The sequence below is a fragment of the Enhydra lutris genome, unplaced genomic scaffold (genome assembly GCF_002288905.1).
Source record: "Enhydra lutris kenyoni isolate GAN:26980312 unplaced genomic scaffold, ASM228890v2 scaffoldscaffold7, whole genome shotgun sequence".
NCBI classification, from domain to species: domain Eukaryota; kingdom Metazoa; phylum Chordata; class Mammalia; order Carnivora; family Mustelidae; genus Enhydra; species Enhydra lutris.
Genome location: NW_019154091.1, coordinates 8,481,383 through 8,506,361, shown reverse-complemented (window position 1 = coordinate 8,506,361; position 24,979 = coordinate 8,481,383). Strand labels below are relative to the sequence as shown.

Below are 24,979 nucleotides of genomic sequence, written 5' to 3'. Positions count from 1 at the left end.
GGCTGGAGGGAAATTGGGAATTAGACTCTTGTGTAGGACCTTCTTGTATACTCTGAGCAGTGTGAAGCCAGTGGGCCCTGGGGAGGAAATTCCCCAAAGTAGATTGAAGAGCTAAGGTAGCAAAGACACGTTTCCATGTTTCACAGTTCTGTTTAAGACCAGGTTAGGAAGTAGCGCACATAATAGCTGGAGGGATCTCCTTTCAGTTCCCCCTTTCTACCATCTTAGTTCTTGGGTAACCATAATAAGATTAATGATTCCCTTATTCATAAAATAACATTGTGATGAAGGCCAAGTAGACTTATGACCAGAGGGAGTTACATTTGTAGAACTAGAACTAATGATTTATTCTATGACTTTGTTGAGACTATTCTGTAAAAGGGTTGAGAGCAGTGTTTCTGGTACTTATTAAATTGTCCATCTCTCGTCCCCAACCAGACCTTCTCAAAAAGATGTTCTGAGGTAGGGGTCTGGGACTCTACTTTCTAACAAACATGTCTGCTGCTTTTTATGAACATTATTTGAGAATCACCAGTTGAGAGGCATGAGTAGATCATAGAGGTGGACAATTAAAGTTCACGTGCTAGCTTTGCTGCTTATTTCATGACCTTGGACAAGCTGTTTAATCCTCTAGTTCTCAGTGTCTCCATAATGATAATAGTGGCTCTGCAAGGTTATTGAGTGAGGTCTGAGGAGATAAGTGAAGCTTAGCACAACACCTGACACCTAATAAGAGCGAAAGTGGTAGCCATTATTATGAGTATGTGTATTGAAAAAGACCCTTAGGCAGTGCTTACTGCCATTAAATATTTTGTGGACTATTTACTTTGTAAAAGATAAACTTAAAATTCTGTTTCAATATGGGATAAAAGTAGTTGGTTTCCTAATTTCCTAATTGTAATTACCTAAAGTTTCTCTGTTGCTTTATCATCTTTTGCTTTTCTGTCTCCTCAAACATAACTAAATGCAAGAGACTTGGATGGAAAAATTTTGTAATAAATATTCAGAACTATCTTGCATAAATCATGGTATCTAGCAATGGAAGAATTGGTTAACGTAGTATGTTCTACTTTGAAATATTTTGCATATTATTACTAGAACAGACCCCCTGGTTCCTGTCCCAGGTGTTGCTTCCCTTTATTCTTACATATTTTAAAATATATTTTTAAGATTTTATTTTTAAGTAATCTCTACACCCAGTTTAGGACTTGAACCCACAACCCCAAGATCAAGTGTCCTACGCTCCACCAACTAAGCCAGTCACATGCCCCTATTCTCTCATATCTTTATCCCTCGGGTCCCACCCTTTGCTCTCTCCTTAGTTGACAAGAGTGCCTACATTCTCTATTTTTTTCTGTTCCCTCATCTCTCTTTGGTGTAGATTCTTCTGATTCATCTTTTAAGGAAAATTTCTCCACACAGCAAAAGTCAGAGCTGAGAGAATTGACTTGGAATGCTATTGAATTTCACAGCAGCTTACTCAGCATTGGTACTGATAAGTGCACAAGCAGACCCTATGCCTCGATAGATCTCAGAATGCCAGACCAAGAGGAGAACAGCAAAGGAAAAACATGGACTCTTACTAGTTCATCTTGGTATAAACTATAGGAAGCAGTATGTCCTAATGGCAATGTAAAAATAAGAAAGAAGAAAATTATGTTATTGCAGAGTAGATTAATGGGATACATTACAAGCTGGAGTATGGAGAAGGAGAATTGGGAGAGATGCTGACTTTCAGTGTTCTTCCTTCTACTACAATCTCAAAGAAACAGTTAATGAGGAAAATGGTGCAGTTGGTATCACCTCCCACGAATTCCTTTCTAAAGGCCAGAATCCCTTTTTAGTGGGGGAAATATGAACTCTGGGCAGTAGAATTCTTGGGTTCAGATCCAGGCTCCACAACTATAAGCTGAGTGTCCATGGACAATTTAGTTAGTCTCCCCATGCCTCAGTTTCCTTATTTGGGAAAAAGAAATAACAATAGCACACATTTTGGAGGTGTTTAGGAGGATCAAATGAGAATAACACACAGAAAGCACTTAGAAAAATACCTACCTTGAAGTAAACTCTCAATTATCAATTACTATTGATGTTGTAATCCGTGATATTTTTTATTTGCTAAGCTTGAAATTCTTGGTGGTATCCTGATAGGGAAAAAGGTGTCTGTGGAATTTCTGGGCAGACCAGTTTGCTCATACTGTGAGAATTTGCATGGTGGTTGTTTTTCTTTCTTGGAAGCAAGGTTCCCTGCCTGGCTGCTGTTTACCCCTTTATTCAGTTAAGTGCACTATGATTTGATCATTTCCAGTAAATCTTGGGATATTTTTGGATTTATGAGTTAATTCATTGCTAATCTAGCAATGTGACTATATATTAAAAAAAAAAACCAGAGATGTATTCAGCATGTATGAAAACCCTCCCTTAACAGAACATGCATCTCAATTCTGGAAATATCTATTTGGTCCAGTGCATCTTTCTTTCTCATGACATTCTACTTTTTTTTGTTATTTAGCATATCTGAATTGACTAATAATAAATCCGGGAATTTATCATTTAAAATATTGTAGGTCTCAAACACAGCCAGTAATGCTCAAAAAAATAGAGAAATGTTTAAATCTCTGTGGCAAAAGTGTAGGAAAGCAAAGTAAAGGGCATCATTTTTCAAGAAGTATTCTCAGACAAATCATTCTCTGAGAGACTTAAAATAACATCAGTCATGCAAGGCACACCCCTTTACTTCTATCCCATTTTTATCGTATCAATCTCCCTTGCAAAATTGAGGAGGTTGTTCATAAATATTTTCCTTCCAAACTGTGGGAAGTAAGTCATGAGTAACTTTGGCTCTTTGATATTAGGTTAGGGAACTGCTTATCATTGAAACAATGAACACAAAAGCAATTCAGTCCTGGGGCGTCTGACAAAACTCCTCAATACCCAGGCAGTGCTCACGCTCCTTGTTCTCAGGCATCCCAGGGGAGTGGCCACAGGACAGCCCGCACAAGGAATTTTCAAGGACCCCTTTCCCACTCTTCAGAGTTGATAAGTCTCTGATCCTTTAGAAAAGGATTTGTTCTGCAAGAACCCAGAGTATCCTAAAGAACTATGTTTACCCATAATGAGCCTTGCTCTCTGTTTAGTATAGCCAGAAGGACACTGCTTTTTGGACTTGCGGTCACATCCCTACAGATTTGACTTCATTTGGTGGACACTATTAAAAGATTATCCTATTATTGAGAATTTCCATTACATCACATACTAAATATTAGTAGAATTCCTCTATGGGGAAAGTGATGTAATAAGAGGGCGTAGACTTAGTTGACCTTAAGCAAATTATACGGATAGGTATGTGGACATTATGCAACTGATCTGCTGACTAATAAAGCCCACTGGTACTGGGAAAAATGCTCTAGGGGCAGAGACTTTCCTAGTAGCTCTTGAAGGAGGTGAAGCCATAGATGGAAATTTTCTTTGACTCTGTTGCCTTGGTACTGTGATGGTTATTTTGAAAGACGCCAAGGAATAGAAAGTGTGGCAGAACAATGAAATAATGGAATGGGAATCAGACCTTGAGGTGGCTTGCTCATACTTTGATGGGTGAGGAACTCAGGGCTTCTTTTCTTTTTCTACTTTGGAAGCCAAATGACGCTCATAAGGAATTAAAACTGCAGTTGAAGGGTTGCAGGTGATTTAAGAATAAGATATTAAGAAACAGTTATAGCAATGATTTTTTTTTTTAATGATGCCAGAGAAGGTGTTGAAAGAGCACCTAAGGAAAAAGATTCCAGTTAAAAAGGAATGGGAAGACATATAAGGACCCAATAATTTGGCAAACTTGTTAAAATTAAACTTTTAGTTATAACTTTGCTTGAACAGACTTTACAAATTAATTAAATTTTAATTGTTAAAAAACAAATTACATGTGTAGTATATGAACAATGAAAAATAAAAAATGAAAATCTCCCTCCCTCTTTCCCTTCTAGGGGTAAATACTACTATGATTTGTCTGTCTTTCAGGGCTTACAGATCACTGTTTATATTATTCTGCAATTTTTAAACCTTAATATATTCTGTTCATTTTTCTATTCTTAAAAAATAGACAGTGTATTCTTTTTAATGGGCAGTCGTTAATTTAAATAAATTGAAATGAGGCTCCTTGGCAATTCTGCAACTTAAGAAAATCCTATATTTGATGTATTTAAAATACTTTTTTTTTTTTTTAAAGATTTTATTTATTTATTTGACAGAGATCACAAGTAGGCAGAGAAGCAGGCAGAGAGAGAGGAGGAAGCAGGCTCCCTCTGAGCAGAGAGCCCGATGCGGGGCTCGATTCCAGGACTCTGGGATCATGACCTGAGCGGAAGGCAGAGGCTTTAACCCACTGAGCCACCCAGGCGCCCCTAAAGTACTTTTTTTGATGTGATATACTTATCAACATGTTTGATAAGTTGCTTGTAAATGATACCCTACTAGATGGCATTCTACCTACCAGTATGAGATAGGAAAAGATAAGATATGCTACAGGTTATAAAAGCAGATTTCACAAGACTATGTATCGTATAATTCCAGTTCTGTAGAAGGTTTGTACATGCACAGAAAGCAGTCTAGCAGCCTAGGAGCTACAATGCTAACAGCTGTCATCACAGGATGTTTTTTTTCCTGATACAATTTTCTGCATTTCCTTTTCTCTTTTGTTCTTTCTTTCTTTTGTTCTTTCTTTCTTTCTTTCTTACCTTCTTTTTTTTTTAAGATTGGGTGGGGCAGAGGGAGAGGGAGAGAATCTCAAGCAGAGTCCCCACTACGTGGGGCTTGATCTCACCACCTTGAGATCATGACCTGGCCAAAACCAAGAGCCAGATGTCTAAACAACTGTGCACCCAGGCGCCTGGTTTTCTGTATTTTCAACGATGAACTTCCCATTGCTTTTTAAAAAGTAAATGTAGTATTAAAATGCACTGCATCTGATAAAAGTTAATGTCCAAAATCTACAGAAACTAATCCCCTCTGAATTAGCTTTCACTCTATTGCCACACTCCAGAGTAAAAGAGCAGAAATACCAGGCCCTTCTTTGATTTTATTAATTTAAGGATTTAGGTGTGAGTTCCCTCATTAAGACAAAGTAATCTTTAGCAGAGTTGATCAGGAAATGAGACAAAAATCAGGAAATCATATTCCTTTATTACATATATGAAATATAAAAAAATTAGCAGAGCAATATATATATATATATTTTGCAAGTCCACAGGACCTCAGGAAAAAAATATGTTCTGTATGTGAAGTTAATCTTATGGCACTGTGGCTTTGTTTTGTATATTCAAGTACAGAAGAAACTGTATGTATTGTGGTTGTGCACAGGTACAGAAGATAGCTAATAAGGAAAACTGTTATTTGGTGAACTATCACATACATTGTGTCAAAAAAACGAGTAAATACAATGGCCATATACTGTTAATAAAGATAAGGAGGAAGCTGTTTCAACATTCAGGTTTAAATACTAAACACAAAAATAAACACAAATTCTGTGTCTACAATAATTTTTGCTGTGTATACATGTGCACTGCAAATAAATGAGCTTTTAAAAATTTAAAGTCCATTTCCTCTTCATCCAAGCATATTGCTACACTTAAGATTTCTTCTTCCTCTTATTTTAAAGTCTCATCTTGTTTTTTAAAAAATTTTTCATCACGGCTGGTATCTGTGGAGTCTAACCTATAGCCTGAAGCTGAGACTTCATATGCAAACATGTTCTCCTTTTAGGTTTTTTCCAAGTGTTCAGAGCTAAAACGTACAACTTCCTTTCGTCCACACATAGTGGCAGTGTTTCTGTTTCAGTAGGTTTTCTTACTCGCCCTTTATTTTTCTTTCTGTCCACCATGATCTTCAAACTTTCCCAACACAAGTGGTAGGTAGTAAAGTGCTTTATACAAGGAAATACTATATACAGTGGGGAGGTTCCATTTAACACTCCACAGACCAAAGTTCACACACATCACACAAAAGGCTCTTTTTTAAGAAAAACCTTTTTTTTGATAGTAGGGTTGGGGAGTCCTTAAAATATCCTTGATTACTTTAAGTAGCACAAATGTAAGTAACATATCTGAAGCTGGAAGGAGTCCTTGTTAGATGTACTGCTTTTAATGGATTACTGCTAAATATCATACTGCTATTAAAAATACCCTTAATAGTTATGAATTACAGAATCAGTCCCATAAGAGGCAGGTATCAGTGTAGGATTTTTCATTTGTCTTTATGAAACAAACTGTATTTAAACCTGGCCCCCCAAGAGACAGGTTAGACTAGGCCCATGCATTGGAATATTTCTATATATTTTGGCACTTTAAAAATTCCAGTTTTGTTTTTGAGGTCTCCTTTCCGTTAAGTTTGTGTTGCATACATAGAGAAGTGCCATTATGTGCGCTATACCAGCTCTATACCTTTGTTGCTACTTGCACTCTCTTTTTAAAATATCCATAACTTTTCTTCCAAGGGACGGCTTCCAGTGCTGGACAAAACTTTTCATATTCACGACTAGTTTGCCTGTTCTTACATCTTCATGTCCTGCCACAAGGTACTCCAAACCTAAAAGAGAACAAAGTTAGAGGCCGTATAGTATCATAATTTATGGAAGGGAAGAGATGTGACTTTGGTGGCTTTATATGCACTGAAATAGGGTCACAGGCAGTGACAGCTGGCTCTTGATAAACTTTTACAGTGTGTTAAGTGGCTTACATGTATTATTTCATTTATTTACTTTAAAAAAATATATTTATTTATTTGACAGAGATCACAAGTAGGCAGAGAGGCAGGCAGGGGGGTGGGGGGAAGCAGGCTCCCTGCCAAGCTGAGAGCCCGATGCGGGGCTCGATCCCAGGACCCTGGGATCATGACCTGAGCCGAAGGCAGAGGCTTTAACCCACTGAGCCACACAGGCGCCCCTGTATTATTTCATTTAATCTTGAAAATAACCCTATGAAGTAGGTATTACTGTTTTCTTGTTTCACAAATAAGGAAACTAAGGCTCAGCAAGATTCAAAACTTATTCAGTGTCTACGAGTGAATAGCAGCACTCTGACATAAGCTCAGGGCTGTCGAGCTGTAGAATTTTTACTCTCTACTGTACCACTCTCTATGGTAAAGAAGTGAGGATTCTATGGTACTTAGCATACTGCTATAAAGTGGTATTTCTTGGAAACTCACCATGTGTAGAAGTGCATATTAAGGACGATTTTATAAAAGTGAAACAACCATTTGGGAAAACATATTGGAAGAAAGTTATGAATAATACAAAGTAACACATACATCCTATAGAAAGTTAATGAGTTTTTGGAATACAGGATGTTTGTTTGTCATATTAAAAAAAAAAATGAGACTTCACCAGATCTCTGTAATTCAAAATTCATTTTAAGGGTTCAAATAAAAATTTTTGGCTAATGTACGGAATAATCAAAGGACAGTCTCATTACCTATTAATCTCCTTCAGTTGGTGTTTGTTATAATATCAATATTGGGATTTTGAAGCAATTTTCTTCAATATTATAGGATAAGCAAATAAGTAATTATGTTTATAAAAGAAAACTTTCCAAGATAAAGAGACATATACGTTAAAACTTAGGAGAAAATAGTAGATGTTAAAATTAAACTGAAAGTATCAATCTAAACTCATGGCTTTATATGTATATATATAAATTAATATATATTAATAAAATAAAAATAAAACATATATATATTTGTTGTTGTTGTTGCTGTTCATCCATTGAAACGACCTGGAAAAATGCATCCCAATACCAATAAATACCTATAATAGACATATTGTGGTCTCTAATTAAACAGAGCTCACTAAAAACAAAACAAAACAGAACAAGGCTTCTTGCAGAAATGCTATTGCCGGTCCAGGACAGGAAGATACAAGGTAGCATGGGGCATCTTATTGTGCTAAAAATCGAGGAAGCTCTCAAAGATTAATGGGGATCATTGTAAAAGGGCAAGGGAACTAGCAAGAAAGGGTTACCACTTGTTAAAGCTGTGATAATTTGAGCACCCAGGAACATAATGATTGTATCTATTGAAACATATCAAATCAACAAAAATCCATAATTCCAAAATGATACTTGAAAAAGAATAATTCAGAGAAAAACTAGTTTGTCATCTTTTGAAACAACTGTTAAAATCATCCCTTACTTTGAAAGGTAAGCATTTTAGGAATTATAAGGAAAGAATTTAGCTTTTATCTTGCCTTTACAATAGAAAACATATTGAATGGTAACCTATAGCCCAGCTTGAAAAAGAAAGTCTCCTTACAGAAGAATGTCAGCTAGTAAATGAGGAGAATCAGGAAAACATTGTTTCTCAAGCTCTAATGAAATTACTGATTTAGGAAGGATTACCTGTTGGTGGTAACATCATTAAATCAATGGCCAGTGGGAAACCGGATGTTTGTATCATGACCAAGTAACACCACACTCGTTATTTTTTAGTCTCAAAAGGAAAAAACAAAACTGCCCAATGGAGGGATCAGACTGTCATCAATCTAACCCCAGGGTCAAGTTTAGAAACGCTGATGGTGGATTATCTAGGTCCTATGTGTCTTCTGATAGGATTTAACATGAAGTACCTACCCAGCAGTATCTCTAATAGATTCTAGTCAAAATGTTTATCTTGAATCTGTCAAGATTTTCCTTAGAGATTACAAGAAACATAGGACGTAGAAGGACAAGCTAAATGACACCACGAGGAACCAACCAGACAAATATAGAAGGTAAAATAACCTACAGAACATTCAGCCTGGATTCTTTAACACTAACATTTCTTCGGCAACAATTAAGAAAGGAACTGTGCTTGAATAAAAGAGACTTGAGAGACTTAAAAACCAGATCTAATGTGTGATCCTGGATTGAACACTGACAAGGACAAACCAGTTCTAAAGGACATTTGGGACCAGTTAGGAAATTGGAATATGGTCTGAGTATTAGGATATATGAAAATAAACTATAATTGAAGGCAATGATCACTAACTAAATAAAGTCGGTTGCAGAATGGAGCATACTATCATTTAATTTTGGTTAAAAAGTACAATATATACATGCACAGAGAAAGGCCTTGAAGGATTTGCACTAAGCTATTAACAGAGAGAAGCCCGGGAGGTAAGAAATGTGAAGTTTAAAATTTTCCTCTAAATTTTTATAATGTACATGTGTATAGCTTCTATAGTGAGAGGGTTTTTAAAAATATTATTAAAAGAAATAGCTATAATGGTGTTTTCCAAAAAAAAGAAAAAAAGGGAAAATAATGGTAGAGATTTTAATTAACAACGGAGAGCACAAATGTAAGATGAATCATAAGTTATTTAAATTATTTGAAGAGTAACCTTAGCATCTGCATGAAAAAGAATCCCAATATTTAATTAATAAACTAGTTAAAATATAATGATCTTGATATTGTTTATAGCATACCTAAAGTAATAAAAATCCTCATATAAAAATACAACAAATAATTTTTAGGAAACTTCATTGTTTAGTATTTTAAATGAATTTACTTTGAAACTATAAAAAGAACACATCCTATAGGAGTTTGCCACTAATTTAAAGTGTGAATATATATTGAACTAATAGAAATGATACTGTGTGAATCCACTAATTAGGGAGCAGCATGATGCCAAAAATTAGCATGGAAAACAATGTTATCTGTTGTATCACTTGCTAGCATTTACTTTTTACTTTACTATTTTTTTGCTTTCGACATCTACTTTACTACATGTTTAAGGGCACAAAGTTTGTTTCCATAGAAAAGGGAAATATAATAGTTTAGTTCTAGTCTTGATATTCTAAATTGATTGATGAATGAGTAAATGTATGTATGAATGTAGGAATGAATGAATTTCCAGGGTTGCCAGTTAGATTGTTCCTGTTCAAAAAGTAGCAGAGGAAGCTAGTTGGCGTGTAAGGTTTCCGAATTTTCTTATCAGCTTTCTTTAGCCTTAGCTATTGAACTTGTAAAAATGGAAAAACAAAGTGAAATGGAAGAGTGTCTGGTTTTGCTTTGGCAGGTTCCCGTCTTTTCTTCAAAGCAAGTAAACATGTTTTTAAGAATTCTTTGAATAATTGCACTTATGTTTTCAATTGTGATGAACTCAGTTGATTCTTTGACTCTAGCTGAAATATAGTTCACATCCTGGAGGGTGGCTCAGATGCTCAAAGATTCTTTTTTTTTTTTCACTGTCTTACTAAAAACTGGGCAGATTATTTTTTTCTTTTTTCAAGATAGTAGAAAGTGCTTATAGGAAGAGCCTCTACACATGGATTATTGGGAAGTAGAACTTAAATTAAGGAATCTTCATTACTTATGTTCAAAATCTGAGATTCTGATTACTTCATTTGTTCTTCAGAAACATATTTATTATTTAAAATATCGTTTCCTTTTCCTTATGAAAATTTAAATGAATTTTTAAAATATTAAAATGATATAAAAGGATGTAAGAGATTAGTCAACAGTAAAAAATCCAAGAGTTTTATATTTTAGATTGTTTAGGTTGGGGGGAATACTTCATTGATAGTTTCGCTTTTTTCTTTGTCACTCAGTTATCTCTTTCAGTTATTAACCAAAGACCACAGTGACTTCTTATGAACATAACTGGGGTTCCCTGGACTTTTATTTGAAAGGAATTAAATACAAAACATAAATTATGCACCTGTATTAGCAATGCAATTAAGACACAAATGGCAACTACATGAAGTGGGAAATACGGAGGATTTTTTAAAAATATGGTTTTTTTTAAAGACTTTATTTATCAGAGAGAGAGGGAGACAGAGAGAAAGAAAATGCAAGCACAAGCAGGGGAAGAGGGAGGCGGAGGGAGAAGCAGGCTCTCCACTGAGCAGGGAGCTCCACAGTGGGGTCAGTCTCTGGACTCCAGGATCATAGGCAGATGCTTAATGGACTGAGCCACTCAGGTGTCCCCCCAAATATGTTTGTTTTAATAGAACTTAATATCTAGGTACTATGTTATTATTTAGGTACTAGTGGTAAGTCCTAGAGATGCTATGATCAAATATCTAAATCCCATCCTCAAATTTAATGAAGGAGACAGAGAAATAAGCAGCTTATGACACAGTATGAAAGTGTACTTCTAGAGTGTAAAGGTAAGAATCGCACACTAACTCACTGGCTCTTCCACTATAATTACATTTGAAGATGCAAATTCCCTTAATTTCAAAATTCTCTTAAGATTCTACAACGGTTTGTTGTTGTTGTTGTTTTAATTTCTGCTGTTTCTAATTTGAAGCCAGAATGATCGTTTAATGAAAAACAAGATGATGAGAATTTGAGAGTTGTTTTCTATCCAGGAGACACAGATGCTTCTCATGCAATTGTAAAAAAATGAATTCAATATTATTTGCACAGATGGAATTTTGCATTTGAATTTCCCCTGGGAGCAAGTTCTACCCAGGGCACCGTAATAGGACCTTGCTTTCAGGTGAAGTGTTAGTAGCATCTAAATTTATGAAAGTGTTTTCTACCTGGAACCAAGATGAGAATTCTCTTTTAGGACAGAAAATACTATACTGCTGGATTTTAAAATGTTTTATTTTCATAGAACATGTGGAAGAGAATAATTTTTTGATGTCAGTTCAAAGAATTCCATTTGGATTTTGCCCAGAATTCAAATGGTGAAAAGGAGAGATACTTTTGGTGAGTTTATTTCAGTTGTGGTTTAGTGAATGTTAAGACAAGGAGCAAATCAGCAGAGACAAAGTATTTATTAAGCTAGAAGAGTCTAATGCTTACCAGGATTGAGGATTGGACAAGTGCAACCTCTGTTAGTCCATGATTCTGGATATAATGTTCGTTTTCCTCGTAAAATTTTCAATTTGGTAGATTTTAAGACTTTTTTTATCTTCACGTTCACCTCAGCATGAGATCCTTTGTCGTGAGCTGATAAAATCTTTATTTTTAAAACTGTAACAACACAATTCATAACGTCAAAATGCATAGAATTTCATATTGCTTTTTGAACTTGGAATGACTTAAGTATGCATCTCAGAGTATAATGGAAAAGTTAATTAATGATGATGTAAATTTGCTTTAAAAATCATTAAGCTCAACTTGACGAGCACTGAGTAATATGTAGAATTGTTGAATCACTGTATTATACAACAGAAACTAATATAAAACTATGTTAACTATACTGGAATTTTTAAAAATCTCAAATAAAAAATCATTAGGAAAAAAATCATTAGGCTCACTAACTTTTCCATTGGTTTCACCTTATTTATCTATATTAACTATACTCTTCCTTCTTAGACATTTTCAATCGCTGTTTCCCATATCATTATGCTAAGAGATTATCAGTCATTTGCCTACTTCAAACATAGTCTTAGACACATTTAGCTATCAAATCCAAATAGAAAGAAGGTGTATAGGAAGTAGAATGTTTTATATTTAGATTCTGACTATATTTTACTCTGTGGTTCATTGTGTATTTAAGTTACATCAAAGAACAAACAAAATGTTACTGCCAGAATATATTTTATATATTCTAAAGAGATTAAATAATTAAATATTGATTATTTAATCTCCTTCCCTGGATGTAAAATGAAAGCTGACTGGGGTTAGGGTGGCTGTCTTTCCACATGATGGTGGAGCTTCAGTATTCTCTATAACTCACAATTCTATTATACTCTGCTCTTCCATCTGTGAATTGGATGTGTCTGGGGATTAAGGAGTGGAATAATTTGGGGTGGGGAAGAAAGTACACCTAAGGAACACTGGTTGTAGTGTTCTATATTGTCAGAAGAGTTCTTATGTTCTCAACTATATCTTGATGGAAAATTCTGTGTATTGAGGGAACCCTATACTGGTTGGTCCCAATTCCTGAGAATAGAGTTGTCAGATAATAGCTTTTTTTAATAGAATCACCAAATTTTAGACTTTTAATGGGCCTTAAAAGTTCATCTAGTCTTGTTTTATGTTTGAGGGAGCAAGTTTTAAGAAATTAAGTGAACTTCCCAAATTTGCATGACCAGTCAGTTAGAGGTAGAATTTGGGCTGGAATCCCAATAAGATATACAAATGAAGGGTATGTAGCATAGTGCCCCGCTCATGGCTAACGCTCAATGAATGTTCACTATTGTTTTTCTACTAGACTATATACTCAAAGAGAACAGGGACCTCCTCTACTCACTATTATAGCTTAATAAGTATTTGCCAAAGGAATAAACAAATGAATCAGGTTTTTTTCCCCCCGTTAGTAGAATGGGGAGGGAGAAAACTTTTTTTTCCAAGTCTGTAGGTATATTGCATCTAATAAGAACAAGGTATTTAATTACGTTATTAAGAGTGTCCAAGTTTTCTTTTTTTTTAAATAAAGATTGGGCTCTCTGCTCAGCAGGGAGCCTGCTTCCTCCTCTCTCTCTGCCTGCCCAATGTAGGGCTTGATTTCAGGACCCTGAGATCATGACCTGAGGCGAAGGCAGAGGCTTAACCCACTGAGCCACACAGGCGTCCTGAGTGTTTTCTTAAGCAGAAAAGAATACAGTTGTATTAAAAGATGCCAGTGCAGTTGTTTGTAAATTTAGAGAGCTACTAAATATATGTAATATTCAAAACCAGTTGATATTTCTACTAACCTGACTACATTTGAAATAAATTATCATATTTTTTTTGCTTTTGATAGCAAATACCATTTTCTCTAAACTAACTTTTCTTTATTGAACACTATACATTTCAAAAATTTTCTTCTATTATTTAGCCAAGTTGTCAGGTGAAAGGAGGGAAATATGTATGTAATTTTAGATAAGACTTATGAGGTTTTAAACATTTACTTCTTTATCTTTTATGAAATTAAATACAATGTTATCAAGAACCTAAACTCTTGGTTTCAGAAATCATGACTTAAAATTTTCTCTTCATTGTAATGTGTCTTTCAGGCAGTATGAATTATGGAACAATAAAAAGCCTTAGATACTAGTCAGGAATATGTTGGCAAGATAAGGCATCTAATTTGCTTTGATAGTAAACATAAAGCCATTTAGAATTTGAAGATAGTAACAGTCTTTACTTAGGGCAATGACATTTTCCTTTATCTATATTTTCCTGGTATTTGAAAGGTACAGGAGTCTAAAATATACAGAGAGGACCGGGAAGAGGCTTGGACAGGCAGCTATGCTCAGTGCTTCCCAAATATATATCTTCTTTCTTCCCCCTACCAGTTATTGAGGATATAGTGTGTGCTAGATATTATCCTGTCTGCTTTTCAAAAATCCAATTTTATGGGACAGGTGGCATCATCCCTATTTTACAGATGAAGAAGTCTGGAGAGGTTAAGTTACCCATGCAATAGACCAGAAATCAAACCCATACAGGTCTGAATCCAAAATTCGAGCTCTTAATCACTGTGAAATAGTGTTTGAACTGATTTTTCTTAGTATTCCTACATGATAACTGGCACAGATTACTACTCAAAACTGGTATTACTACATGAAACTGGCACAGGAATCATTTTAGTGGCCAGAGACTTCCCTTTTAGATTATAACACAAAAAGCATCCATAAGTTTATAGCAGCAATGTCTACAATAGCCAAACTATGGAAAGAACCTAGATGTCTGTCAACAGATGAATGGATAAAGAAGATGTGGTATATATACACAATGGAATACTATGCAGCCATCAAAAGAAATGAAATCTTGCCATTTGCGATGACGTGGATGGAACTAGAGGGTATCATGCTTAGCGAAATAAGTCAATCGGAGAAAGACAACTATCATATGATCTCCCTGATATGAGGAAGTGGAGATGCAACATGGGGGCGTTAAGGGGGTAGGAGAAGAATAAATGAAACAAGATGGGATTGGGAGGGAGACAAACCATAAGTGACTCTTAATCTCACAAAACAAACTGAGGGTTGCTGGGGGGAGGGGGGTTAGGAGAGGGGGGTGGGGTTATGGACATTGGGGAGGGTATGTGCTATGGTGAGTGCTGTGAAGTGTGTAAACCTGGCAATTCACAGACCTGTACCCCTGGGGATAAAAATATATTATATGTTTATTAAAAAGTAATAATAATAAATAAATAAATAACAAAAGAAAAAAAAAAGCATCCATAAGAAAAGATTATGGATCATGGTTTTTCACTTTTTGTTATTTGCCTCTTTTCCTTATAGTAAGATGGCCTTGTCTTTGCTCGACCAGCTTCCTGCCCTCACCAAAACAATCAACACCATCTTTATTAAGTATTATTATATAAGACTAATACTTTAATATATTGAGAATGCCATAGAATAAGCTCCCCAATTCCTAAAAAAACTCTTTGTACTTGGTTTGAATAGATTCTTAGAAGCATTCAAGGACTTCAGACTTACCATATGAATATTTCATCCCACAGAATGCCTTGGAGTTTCCTAACACCTGTTCTTTACATTCACATTTACCTACAGAAAGTAAATGAAAAATAGTGTTAGTTATTTAGAAATGAAGAAGAGGAAAAAAAAAAAAAAACCCAGCAAGTAAACGCAGGTATCATAACTAATTTTTTAAACTGAAGTATAGTTAACATTCAGTGTTATCTTAGTTTTCGGTATCAGGTTGTAGAACTCTTTAAGGCTTGAGTGATTCATCCAACATAATCCATAAATACTAAGAAACCATAAAAAGTCATTCAAACAAAGTAGAGTCACTTTCTAAATTGAATTAGTTACCATTCAATAAGGTATTTACTTAAGAAAAATAGAAGTGGGAACAATGATATATTTTAATGCTTATAATTGATGTTATGACAGATATAGTCCAGTATTAAGATTCCTTGCTAATGGAATGGAACAACTGAATAGATAAACTAGAAGAAAGACAACTGACTTTTTACAATTAATGTTTACCACAGCAAAAGTCAAATATAGTGAAATAATTGAGCAAGTTTTTTGAAGGTAATGCCATCCAATTTAAAAGTATTTATTGAGCACCTATTATGTGCAGGACATGATGCTATATACTTCAGAATATATAAAGATGAGCAATAAACAATTCTTGTCTGAAGGCTTTATTCAGCAAGGTGAATAAAGCAAGTGTACACACAGTGATAAGTGTTCTAAGACGGGTTCGATATGCTTGGGTGGGAGGGCCATATCTTGGGAAGATGGGAAAAGGCTACATGGCCGAAGAAGGTTTTGAAATGGACTCTGAAGAATAGGTAGGGTGCTTTCTCCCAACAGTTTAAATAATGCATGACAGTTATTTTGTTGCAGACATTTGCCAGGCCCTGTGGAAGACTTTCAAAATACCTTTGATAGAGTCTATACATGGCATTCTCATTGATTTATCTGCTTCCTCTCTAAACTGTGATCCTTGATGATGACAGTTATGTCTTATTTATCTTTATATTCCTAGAACCCAGAAGGGGTAGAATTTCCCTTCTTACTTACTTAACAATTCGATATAATTTTATCATCCCTCTCCTTCTGCCCTCATGCATTCCATTTTGTAGGCATCGAGTGGCATGGAAGTTGGTAACACTCAGTAAGGAGCAGTTACTGTGTGCCAGGCACTATTTTAAGTGTTTTATATTTATTTACTCATCTAAGATTCTAACAGGTAGAGATTTGACAAGAATGTAGAGATAAAAGAGTGAGGAAATAAATGAAGGAGAGAAGAGCTGAGTGTGTTCATGGAAAAATCAGTGGTTCTGTTTTCCCTGGATAGAGATTGAATTGTGGATAGTAGTAGGTACCATGGAGGACCTTGATTAATAGGCAGTTAAGGCCTGAACTTAATTTGTTAGAGAAAGAGGATTTTTTTTTTTTTTGAAATTTGAGTATAGTTCACACACAATGTTACACTAGTTTCAGGTGATTCAACGAGTTATATGTTATACTGTGTCTCCACTAGTGTAGCTATCATCTGTCACCGTGCAACGCTGTTAAAATACCATTGACTATACTCCCTATGCTATGCCTTTATTCCCATGACTTACTAATTTCATAAATGGAAGCCTGTATTTCCCACTCCCCTTCACCCATTTTGCCCATTGATAAAGGGGAATTTTCAAAGCTCATCAGATTGAAGAAATTACATGAAATAAGACATATACTGTATCGATAGTACTGAAGTGGAGAGAAAATGGAAGTAGGGACTCGTTAGAAGCTGATGACAGCAACAGTAACTGAGTTGAGCGCCAACCACAAGCCATAAATTATATAAGGAACGTTATGATCTTGTTTGATATTTATAAATAACCTAATGAGATAGACATTACTAACAAATGAAAAAATAAAGGCTCAGAGATGTTAATTAGTTTGTCCAAGGCAACATAACTAACAAGTAGAAGAGCCAGATTTTTAGCCTGGATTTGGGAGAATCTGAAGCCCCCGATCTTTCCACTGTACTGTCTTAAGTCAGATGAAATGTGGCTCAGTTGAACTAAAGAGGTGGCTGTAGGTCTAGAGAAGAAGAAATTTTAAGGGAGGCTGCAGACTTAGGGTCTAAAAATCCTGTCAATGGATTGGAAGAGGAAGCCTAAGATTGAACTTGGAGTTTTCCTGTTACCTTGGAGCCAAGGTGACGGAAGATTGAAGTATTACTAATGGAAATAAGGAAGTTAGGAGGAGAGCACTTCAGGGGTGTACAGCTTAAGGCTTTTTGTAGCAATCAGTGGTTTAACTTAATTGTTGAAGGGATATGGAGTAGCTCACAGAGAGGAGAAAAAGCTGAAGAACCAGAACTCAGAAAAGGCATGAATCAGGAGAGCTGCAGAGATGTAGGTAGCAGGAGCTGTTGTGCAGCCCCTTTTATGGATTTGCCGTTGGAATCATGAACTGGGATCACTTTCAGACCTTGTCCCTTTCAGCTCAAGATTTAAATTCCAGGGAGAGCATATCTGATTGGCTGGGCCAAAACTGTATTAAATGAAGGGCAGGGAAGTATGGCTCCCCAGAGCAAAATTGGGTTGAGCTACCACAGAAATAGCAGGAATAAAGAGGAAATGGATCTGGTTAGGCAAAAACAACAGACGTCTAGTATGAGGAGAACATAATGAATTAAAGTTGCTGACAAAACATCCACGTGGAAATGAGAGTATGATTCTGGTGAGACGAGGTTGGGTAGACATGGTGATGTGGCAAATAGTGACATATTGGCTCTAACTAAAGCTGCTCTAGAAACTAGAGAATGAGATATGCAAGTGGAAAATCACAGTGGAATTAAATAGTGGGAATGAGAAATCTGAGGTGCTTAAAATTAGCTGTCGTGACTTGTTAAATAATATTGCATATAATCTAAACATGGCAGAGAGGGTTACTCATTCAGAAATTGGAGTAACCTAAGTAGATAGCCTGCGGCCTTTGATAATTCCACCAAAGCTGAAGAGTATGGTAACCAGCGTGATAAAAAACCTGATGCAACTCCAAATGGTATATATTATTACTCAACTGATGTTTTTCTTTGTAGTTCTTCAGCCAATTAGAACATACAAAGTTCTGTTATTTGAAGATCTTTTTGTGGTCATTTTCCAATACTCCCTTTTCATATGTTAAGACATCAGACATTAAATTTTTTTCATAAAGATTACCATTGTAATCATTTTTTAAAAAGATTTTATTTATGTATTTGAGAGAGAGTGGCGGGGAGGGGCAGAGAGGGTGGCAGAGGGATAGAGCCCTTCGCGGGGTTCAATTTCATAATCCTGAGATCATGACCTGAGCTGAAACCAAAAATCTGATGCTTAACCAACTGAGCCACTCAGATGCCCCTAAAATTTGTTTTTGAATGAATCTTTGTTGATTAGGCTTTAACCCAGATGTGTTTCCTTAAAGGAAACCTGGAAGGGAAGAAAAACCTAGTTAGTATTAATATTGGGCTATTAGAATACTATTTACAGTTCTGTGGTACTGGTTAAAACCAGATTTCTTGTATAAATTCTGTAGAACTATTTAAAGCCAGTTTTGTTGTACAAGTTCTATGGTACTAATTAAAGCTAGATTTGTTGTACAGGAGGTAAAATTTTACATCTAATGTTCTCTATCTCCTAAGAAGTAGTAGAAGTTAAGGGTATCTTGTTGGTATAGTGCATTATATTTCTAGTTTGGGAAACTTATGGTAGGTAAATAGGTAGGTAGGCACATATATTTGAGAATGAATTATGGTGCTTCAAAAATTGATTACCATTCTTTTTCTTTTGTTTAAAAAAGGTGCCACAAGCACAGCACTATTCTTTTTTTTTTTTTTTTTAAGATTTTATTTATTTATTTGACAGAGAGAGATCACAAGCAGGCAGAGAGAGAGGCAGAGAGAGAGGGGGAAGCAGGCTCCCTATGAGCAGAGAGCCTGATGTGGGACTCGATCCCAGAACCCTGAGATCATGACCTGAGCTGAAGGCAGAGGCTTAACCCACTGAGCCACCCAGGCGCCCCAAGCACAGCACTATTCTATACCCGATAGGAATACTGATATTTAACAGGAAACCGAACAATGGCTTCCTCAAACTGGAGCTCTTCCAGATGAATTTCAAAGACTCTCTAGGGGTATTACAGACCTAACAGCTGTTGTGGATGTGAGTCTAGAGTGATTCTGATGCCAGCACGTTATGTGCTGAGTTGGTGTGTTGCCAGCTCCCTAGTAACATGATTGGCTTAATGAATGTCCTATGGTCCTAAACACTTGATTTTTACAGATTTGGCTTGGCAGGCAAAAGTTGAATAATTATGAAAACCATTGTGTTAGAAAAACAGAAGAAAAGTTTCAAAAGTAGTTAAAGTTAAAATTACAGAATTCGGACTATTTAGCATTGAGGCCAAAAATTAATGGGAAAGATTTTTCTTTTTCAAATGCTAAAAAAGATAAATATGACTACTTTGTATTCCTTCATCTTTCCCACATTCTAAACCTAAAATGAAACCATTAGGAAAATGATCATAAGATTGTGTTAGGTGAAAAAAACCATGACACAGAATTGTAAGTACCAGTGTTTCTCAAATTTGGGTTCTTGATTCTTGAAGAGTCCATATGTTTTCTATGAAAGTGTATTAAAATTGTTGTTTCTTACTCTGCCCCAGTGACCCTGGTCTCCTTGCTGACCTCAGGGCTTTTGTACTTGCTGTTTCTTCTGCCTAAACTCTCCTCCCTCTTTTATCTGTATACCTCTCTCTCTCTCTCTCTTTTAGTTTAGTTTAGTGTTTTTTTTTTTCTTTTTAACCTCAGATGACACCTTCCACAGGATTTCCCTTGATCACTTTTTTTATTTAAAGATTTTTATTATTTATTTGACACAGAGAGAGAGATCACAAGCAGACAGAGCAGCAGGCACAGAGAGAGTGGGGGAAGCAGACCCCCCACCGAGCAGAGAGCCTGATGCGGGGCTCAATCCCAGGACCCTGAGATCATGACCTGAGCTGAAGGCAGAGGCTTAACCCATTGAGCCACTCAGGCACCCAATCAGGTTTGTTAAAAGTATCCCCCTCCTGGCCACTCATCACCTCTTCCCTGCTTTATTTCTCTATTGTATTAGACAACATGACACTAAATATTTTACTTATTTATTAGTTGTCCTCTTCCACAAGAATGTAGGCTCCTTGGAGCCTGGGTTTTTTGTTTTGTTTTGTTTTGTTTTTTATCTGTTCTGTTCTCTAATGTATTTACAGTACTGGCATACATTATGGTTATTCGATAAATATTTGTTGGGTAGATGAATGAATTTATAAGGAATTACTAATTAGTGAGAAAATGACAAAATTGGAAATACACAGAAAAAGAGACCTGAATGGTGAAGAAAGCATGAAAAATGACTAAAACTGTTAGTAATCAGAAAAATACAATTTAAAATGGCGAGGTCCCAGTCCATAATCATCAGATTGGCAAAAGTTGAGAGATTTGATAATGTTAACTGTAGAAGCCCAAAAATATTAAATGAGTTGAATTGCATCAGCATTAGTGAGGTAGAATAGTGCTTTGTCCCTTGTGTGTGTTATATAAAAATTTGTTAAACAGGGGCGCCTGGGTGGCTCAGTGGGTTAAAGCCTCTGCCTTTGGCTCAGGTCATGATCCCGGGGTCCTGGGATTGAGCCCTATATCGGGCTCCCTGCTTGGCGGGGAGCCTGCTTCCTCCTCTCTCTCTGTCTGCCTCTCTGCCTACTTGCGATCTTTGTCAAATAAATAAATAAAATCTTTAAAAAAATTTTTGTTAAACAAATACAAAGTATCAGTGAGGATATGAAGCAACAGGATGTCATACTTTGCTGGTAGAATGCAAATCTGTATAACCACTTTGGAGATCTATTTGGCAATATTGGTAAATTTGATAAAAAAGCATACTTGTCACCCAATAGTGGCTGGGGTATACCCTAGGAGAAGGATCAACAAACATTTTCTATAAAGGGATAGATAATAAATATGTTAGGATTTACAGGCTAAGAGACAAAGTTAAAGATACTATGCAGGTATTAATATAACTACTTAAATTATAACTATAAACATTAGAGCAGGTATCTTGTGTAGTGTAGACAGTCAGCAGGCCAGATTTGGTCTAAGGGCTAGTTTGCCAGCCCCTGCTCTAGTGAAACTCCTTAAATTCACCAAATCACATTTAAGAGAGCATTTATTGGGGCACCAGGATGGCTCAGTTGATTGTGCTCCCTGCTGGGTTGGGAGTCTGCTTGTCTCTCTCCCTCTGCTCCTCCCCCACCCTCCAGGGCTCACTTTCTCTCAAATAAATAAATAAAATCCTTAAAAAAATTATTTAAAAAAGAGAACATTCATTGTAGCATTACATGTAATAGCGGGAAATTGGAAATTAATAATATCCTAAATGGCAAACAATGAGAGGATAAAAAGTGTCATATTCAAATAATAGAATGCTTAAGTCTAAAAAAATACATATTCAGAGCAAAGAAAAGTTTTAAAGGGATAGGTAGGTTATCATGTACATGCAATTTTAAAAACACTTTCTATTTATAGAAGTAGCAAAATAGTAAAAACATGAAAGTTAATGATAAATACCAAAATTCTGGTTAGTGGCTTTTCTGTGGAGTAAGGAAGGCTAGTAAAGTTGGAGATTGGTACAGGTCGTTAAATGTATCTATAACACTTTAAAATTTAAAGAAAAATATGAAACAATTATGGCAAAACTTAAAGTTTGGTAATATTAACAGGTGTGTATATGGGTGTTCACAATAGATTTTTGGCATTTGTGATGTTTAATAAAAAAAATTTTGGTGAACATTTCACAATACATACAAATAAGGAATCTTTATGTTGTATACCTAAACTAATAAATTATATGTCAATTATACCCCACTAAAAAAGTTTTTAAAAAATTTATTATTAAGTTTCCTTTGGATCATTTGGGAAGCACTTTATAACCAAATGCAACAAGATTTCATGCCCACATTTGTGTTTGTGTTATGGAACAAGGTGGTGCTGAATAGAACGACTTGCCTTTCTACAAGAAAAGAATAGAGGCGGGATGAACACAGAAACCATGTATTCACACCAATATCACAGCATGCTCATCAAACAAAGAAACAGATCAACATCATAAGAAAACGGAGTCAGAGGAAATAGTATATAGACGTGGTAGATTTAAAGAACCATATTTGTGTAGAAAAGAGTGTTTTGGCTTCAGTAAAAATCACTTTTTATATTCAATTAATGGTGTTAATTTAAATTTTATTAGTTTTGTTATTTGGCTTATAATTAGTTTGTAAAATTATTTTTGTTTTCTAGTTGCAAAAAAAGATAAAACATAAGGAGTTTACCCTTAGCTTTGTGTATATTAAATTATGCTAGGTCTATAATAATATTTTTCCTTTAAACGAATTTCTCCATTTCCAAACGTGTTATATTCAATTAGTTCTCACCCATGTAAAACAGTATGTTTTAGAGAGGGAAACAAACCAAAAATCTAATGGTTTGGGTAATGAGATTTGATATTTTCTCACTGTGGTGTTTTGCGTTTTCCAGATTTTCTATACTAATTAGAAATGTTACTCTAATAATCAGAAAATAATCAAAATCTTGTTAAAATACTCTTTGGCTCTCTCTAATGGTTTTATGCTTGTCGGCAGGAGTGTCACTACTTTATTAACCTCAGAACTAAGGAGTTCCCTTGCTAGGATCCAAGGGTTATTTTCTAATTTGTCATGAATCACTGTTACTAGAGACTAGACCTGGAAATATGATAACTGGTTATAGCCATTGTCTTACCTGAGTGTCGAAGTGCAGAAAATCCTTGCTCATCCTCCCACTCCCAGGTTGGTTCGCTTTTATTGTGCATGGGATGGAAGTGAGGAATTTCATGATACCAGTCTATGTCCGTGCTGCTAATAAAACAGAAAATGATGAAGTTAAGGACTTTCTTAGAACTTGAATGAAATGAACATATATATGGAGACTTAAACCTAATCGGGTACCTTCCCATCCTTTTAGTTTTCAGAAATAGTGTTTTAAGGGCCTATTATTAAGAATAATTTATTCTGCAAAATGAACCAGACCATTTCTAGAATCTTGCAAGAACAAATTACTCTGCAATTTGACAAAGACTCTTAAAAAATACTGTGCAAATACATTTTTGCTCCACTGACAGCATGTAAGATTTTCCAGATCACTATCAGATTGTCAGAAGAATCTGAATGACACACGGACAGAGCAAGAGCCATGAGCATTCACCTGCTGATGCAGTCTCCTGTGAGTGGGTCACAGCTCCCCGCGCAGTCACAGGGCCTACAGCCGTAGTCTCCGAAGCCCCAGTACCCCACCATACATCTGTCACAGTGTGGTCCTGCCACCCCAGGCTTGCAAGGGCAGTCACCATTGCTGGGGTCACAGAAGGTTACTGAGCTGAAAGGAAGGACTGCTGATCCAACTGGATGACAGGAACACACTACAACAGAGAGGACACACAAGGATCAGTGAGTAACTGGTTATCTGTGACCTGGTTTCCCTTCACCACCCAGCATACCTCTGAGGCTCCCCTGTTAGACAGTTGGTATATGCTCAGAGAATGAAAACTAATTAAATTACAGATGAGAAGATAAAATCAGGAAAGCACATTTGCTGCAAAATGAACTACATTGTTGGGGCGCCTGGGTGGCTCAGTGGGTTAAGCCTCTGCCTTCAGCTCAAGTCATGGTCCTGGGGTCCTGGGATCGAGCCCCGCATCGGGCTCTCTGCTTGGTGGGGAGCCTGCTTACCCCTCTCTCTCTCTGCCTGCCTCTCTGACTACTTGTGATCTCTGCCTGACAAATAAATAAAAAAAAATCTTAAAAAAAAAATGAACTACATTGTTTATTCTAAATTAGAGGGCATTAAATATGAATGGGTTTTGCTTGGGGTGTTGAGAATGAATCAGCAAAGAAGACAAAGAAGGAGTTAGCCAGAAAGGAAAATAAATCAAGAGAGTATGGTGTTCTGGAAGCTAAACAAAGTTTCAACATCAGGTAGGCCACATCAACTGTGTTAAATGCTGATAGTCCCAAAAAGATGGGGATTGGGAATATATTTTTGCATTTGACAAAATGAAGAGCATTGGTGTCCTTAATAGGAAAAGTTTCACTCTACTGATGAGTGGTGAACCTACCTGAAGAGAACTCAGAAGATGGGAGTAGAGGAATTTGAGCATGAGAACAGACAGTTCTTTTGAGAAGCTTTTCTATAATGGCACAGAAAACTGAAGGGGGATATGAATGGAAGTGATGGTTTGAGTTTTTGTTTTGTTTAAGATGAAAGAAATTGCAACAGGTTTGATGTTGATGGGAATGATCCAAGAGAAAGGGAAAAATGGATCACCTGAAGAAAGCTGGGAGCATTGTTGCAGGGATATTTAAGCATACTGGAATAAGGCAGACAGACAGGATCTGGTGCAGAAGAAAGCGCTGGCCTTGGGTAGGAACATGATCAGTTCATAGAAACAGGATGCAGAGCAGAGCATGTGGACTCAGATGCAGGACAGTGGATAAATGCAGTAGTGGAAGCTGGGGAATTTTTCTTCTGGTTCCTTGTATTTTCTGGA

At 36.1% G+C, this 24,979-nt stretch overlaps 1 protein-coding gene across 3 annotated transcripts in view; it reads right to left on the bottom strand.

Annotated features, from left to right (window-relative positions):
- Positions 1–5,252: 5,252 nt before the first annotated feature.
- Positions 5,253–24,979, bottom strand: part of LOC111142139 (netrin 4) — a 114,146-nt gene continuing 94,419 nt past the window's right edge. For 2 of the 3 annotated variants that reach the window (XM_022495119.1, XM_022495120.1), the window contains exons 6-10: positions 23,638–23,851; positions 23,176–23,291; positions 15,351–15,419; positions 11,779–11,949; positions 5,253–6,576 (exon numbers count right to left, since the gene is read on the bottom strand). In XM_022495119.1, the coding sequence (XP_022350827.1) occupies positions 6,440–6,576; positions 11,779–11,949; positions 15,351–15,419; positions 23,176–23,291; positions 23,638–23,851 (707 nt within the window). In that variant the 3' untranslated portion in view covers positions 5,253–6,439. The remainder of the gene's footprint in view (positions 6,577–11,778; positions 11,950–15,350; positions 15,420–23,175; positions 23,292–23,637; positions 23,852–24,979) is intronic. The other variant, XM_022495121.1, reaches the window with a different exon arrangement.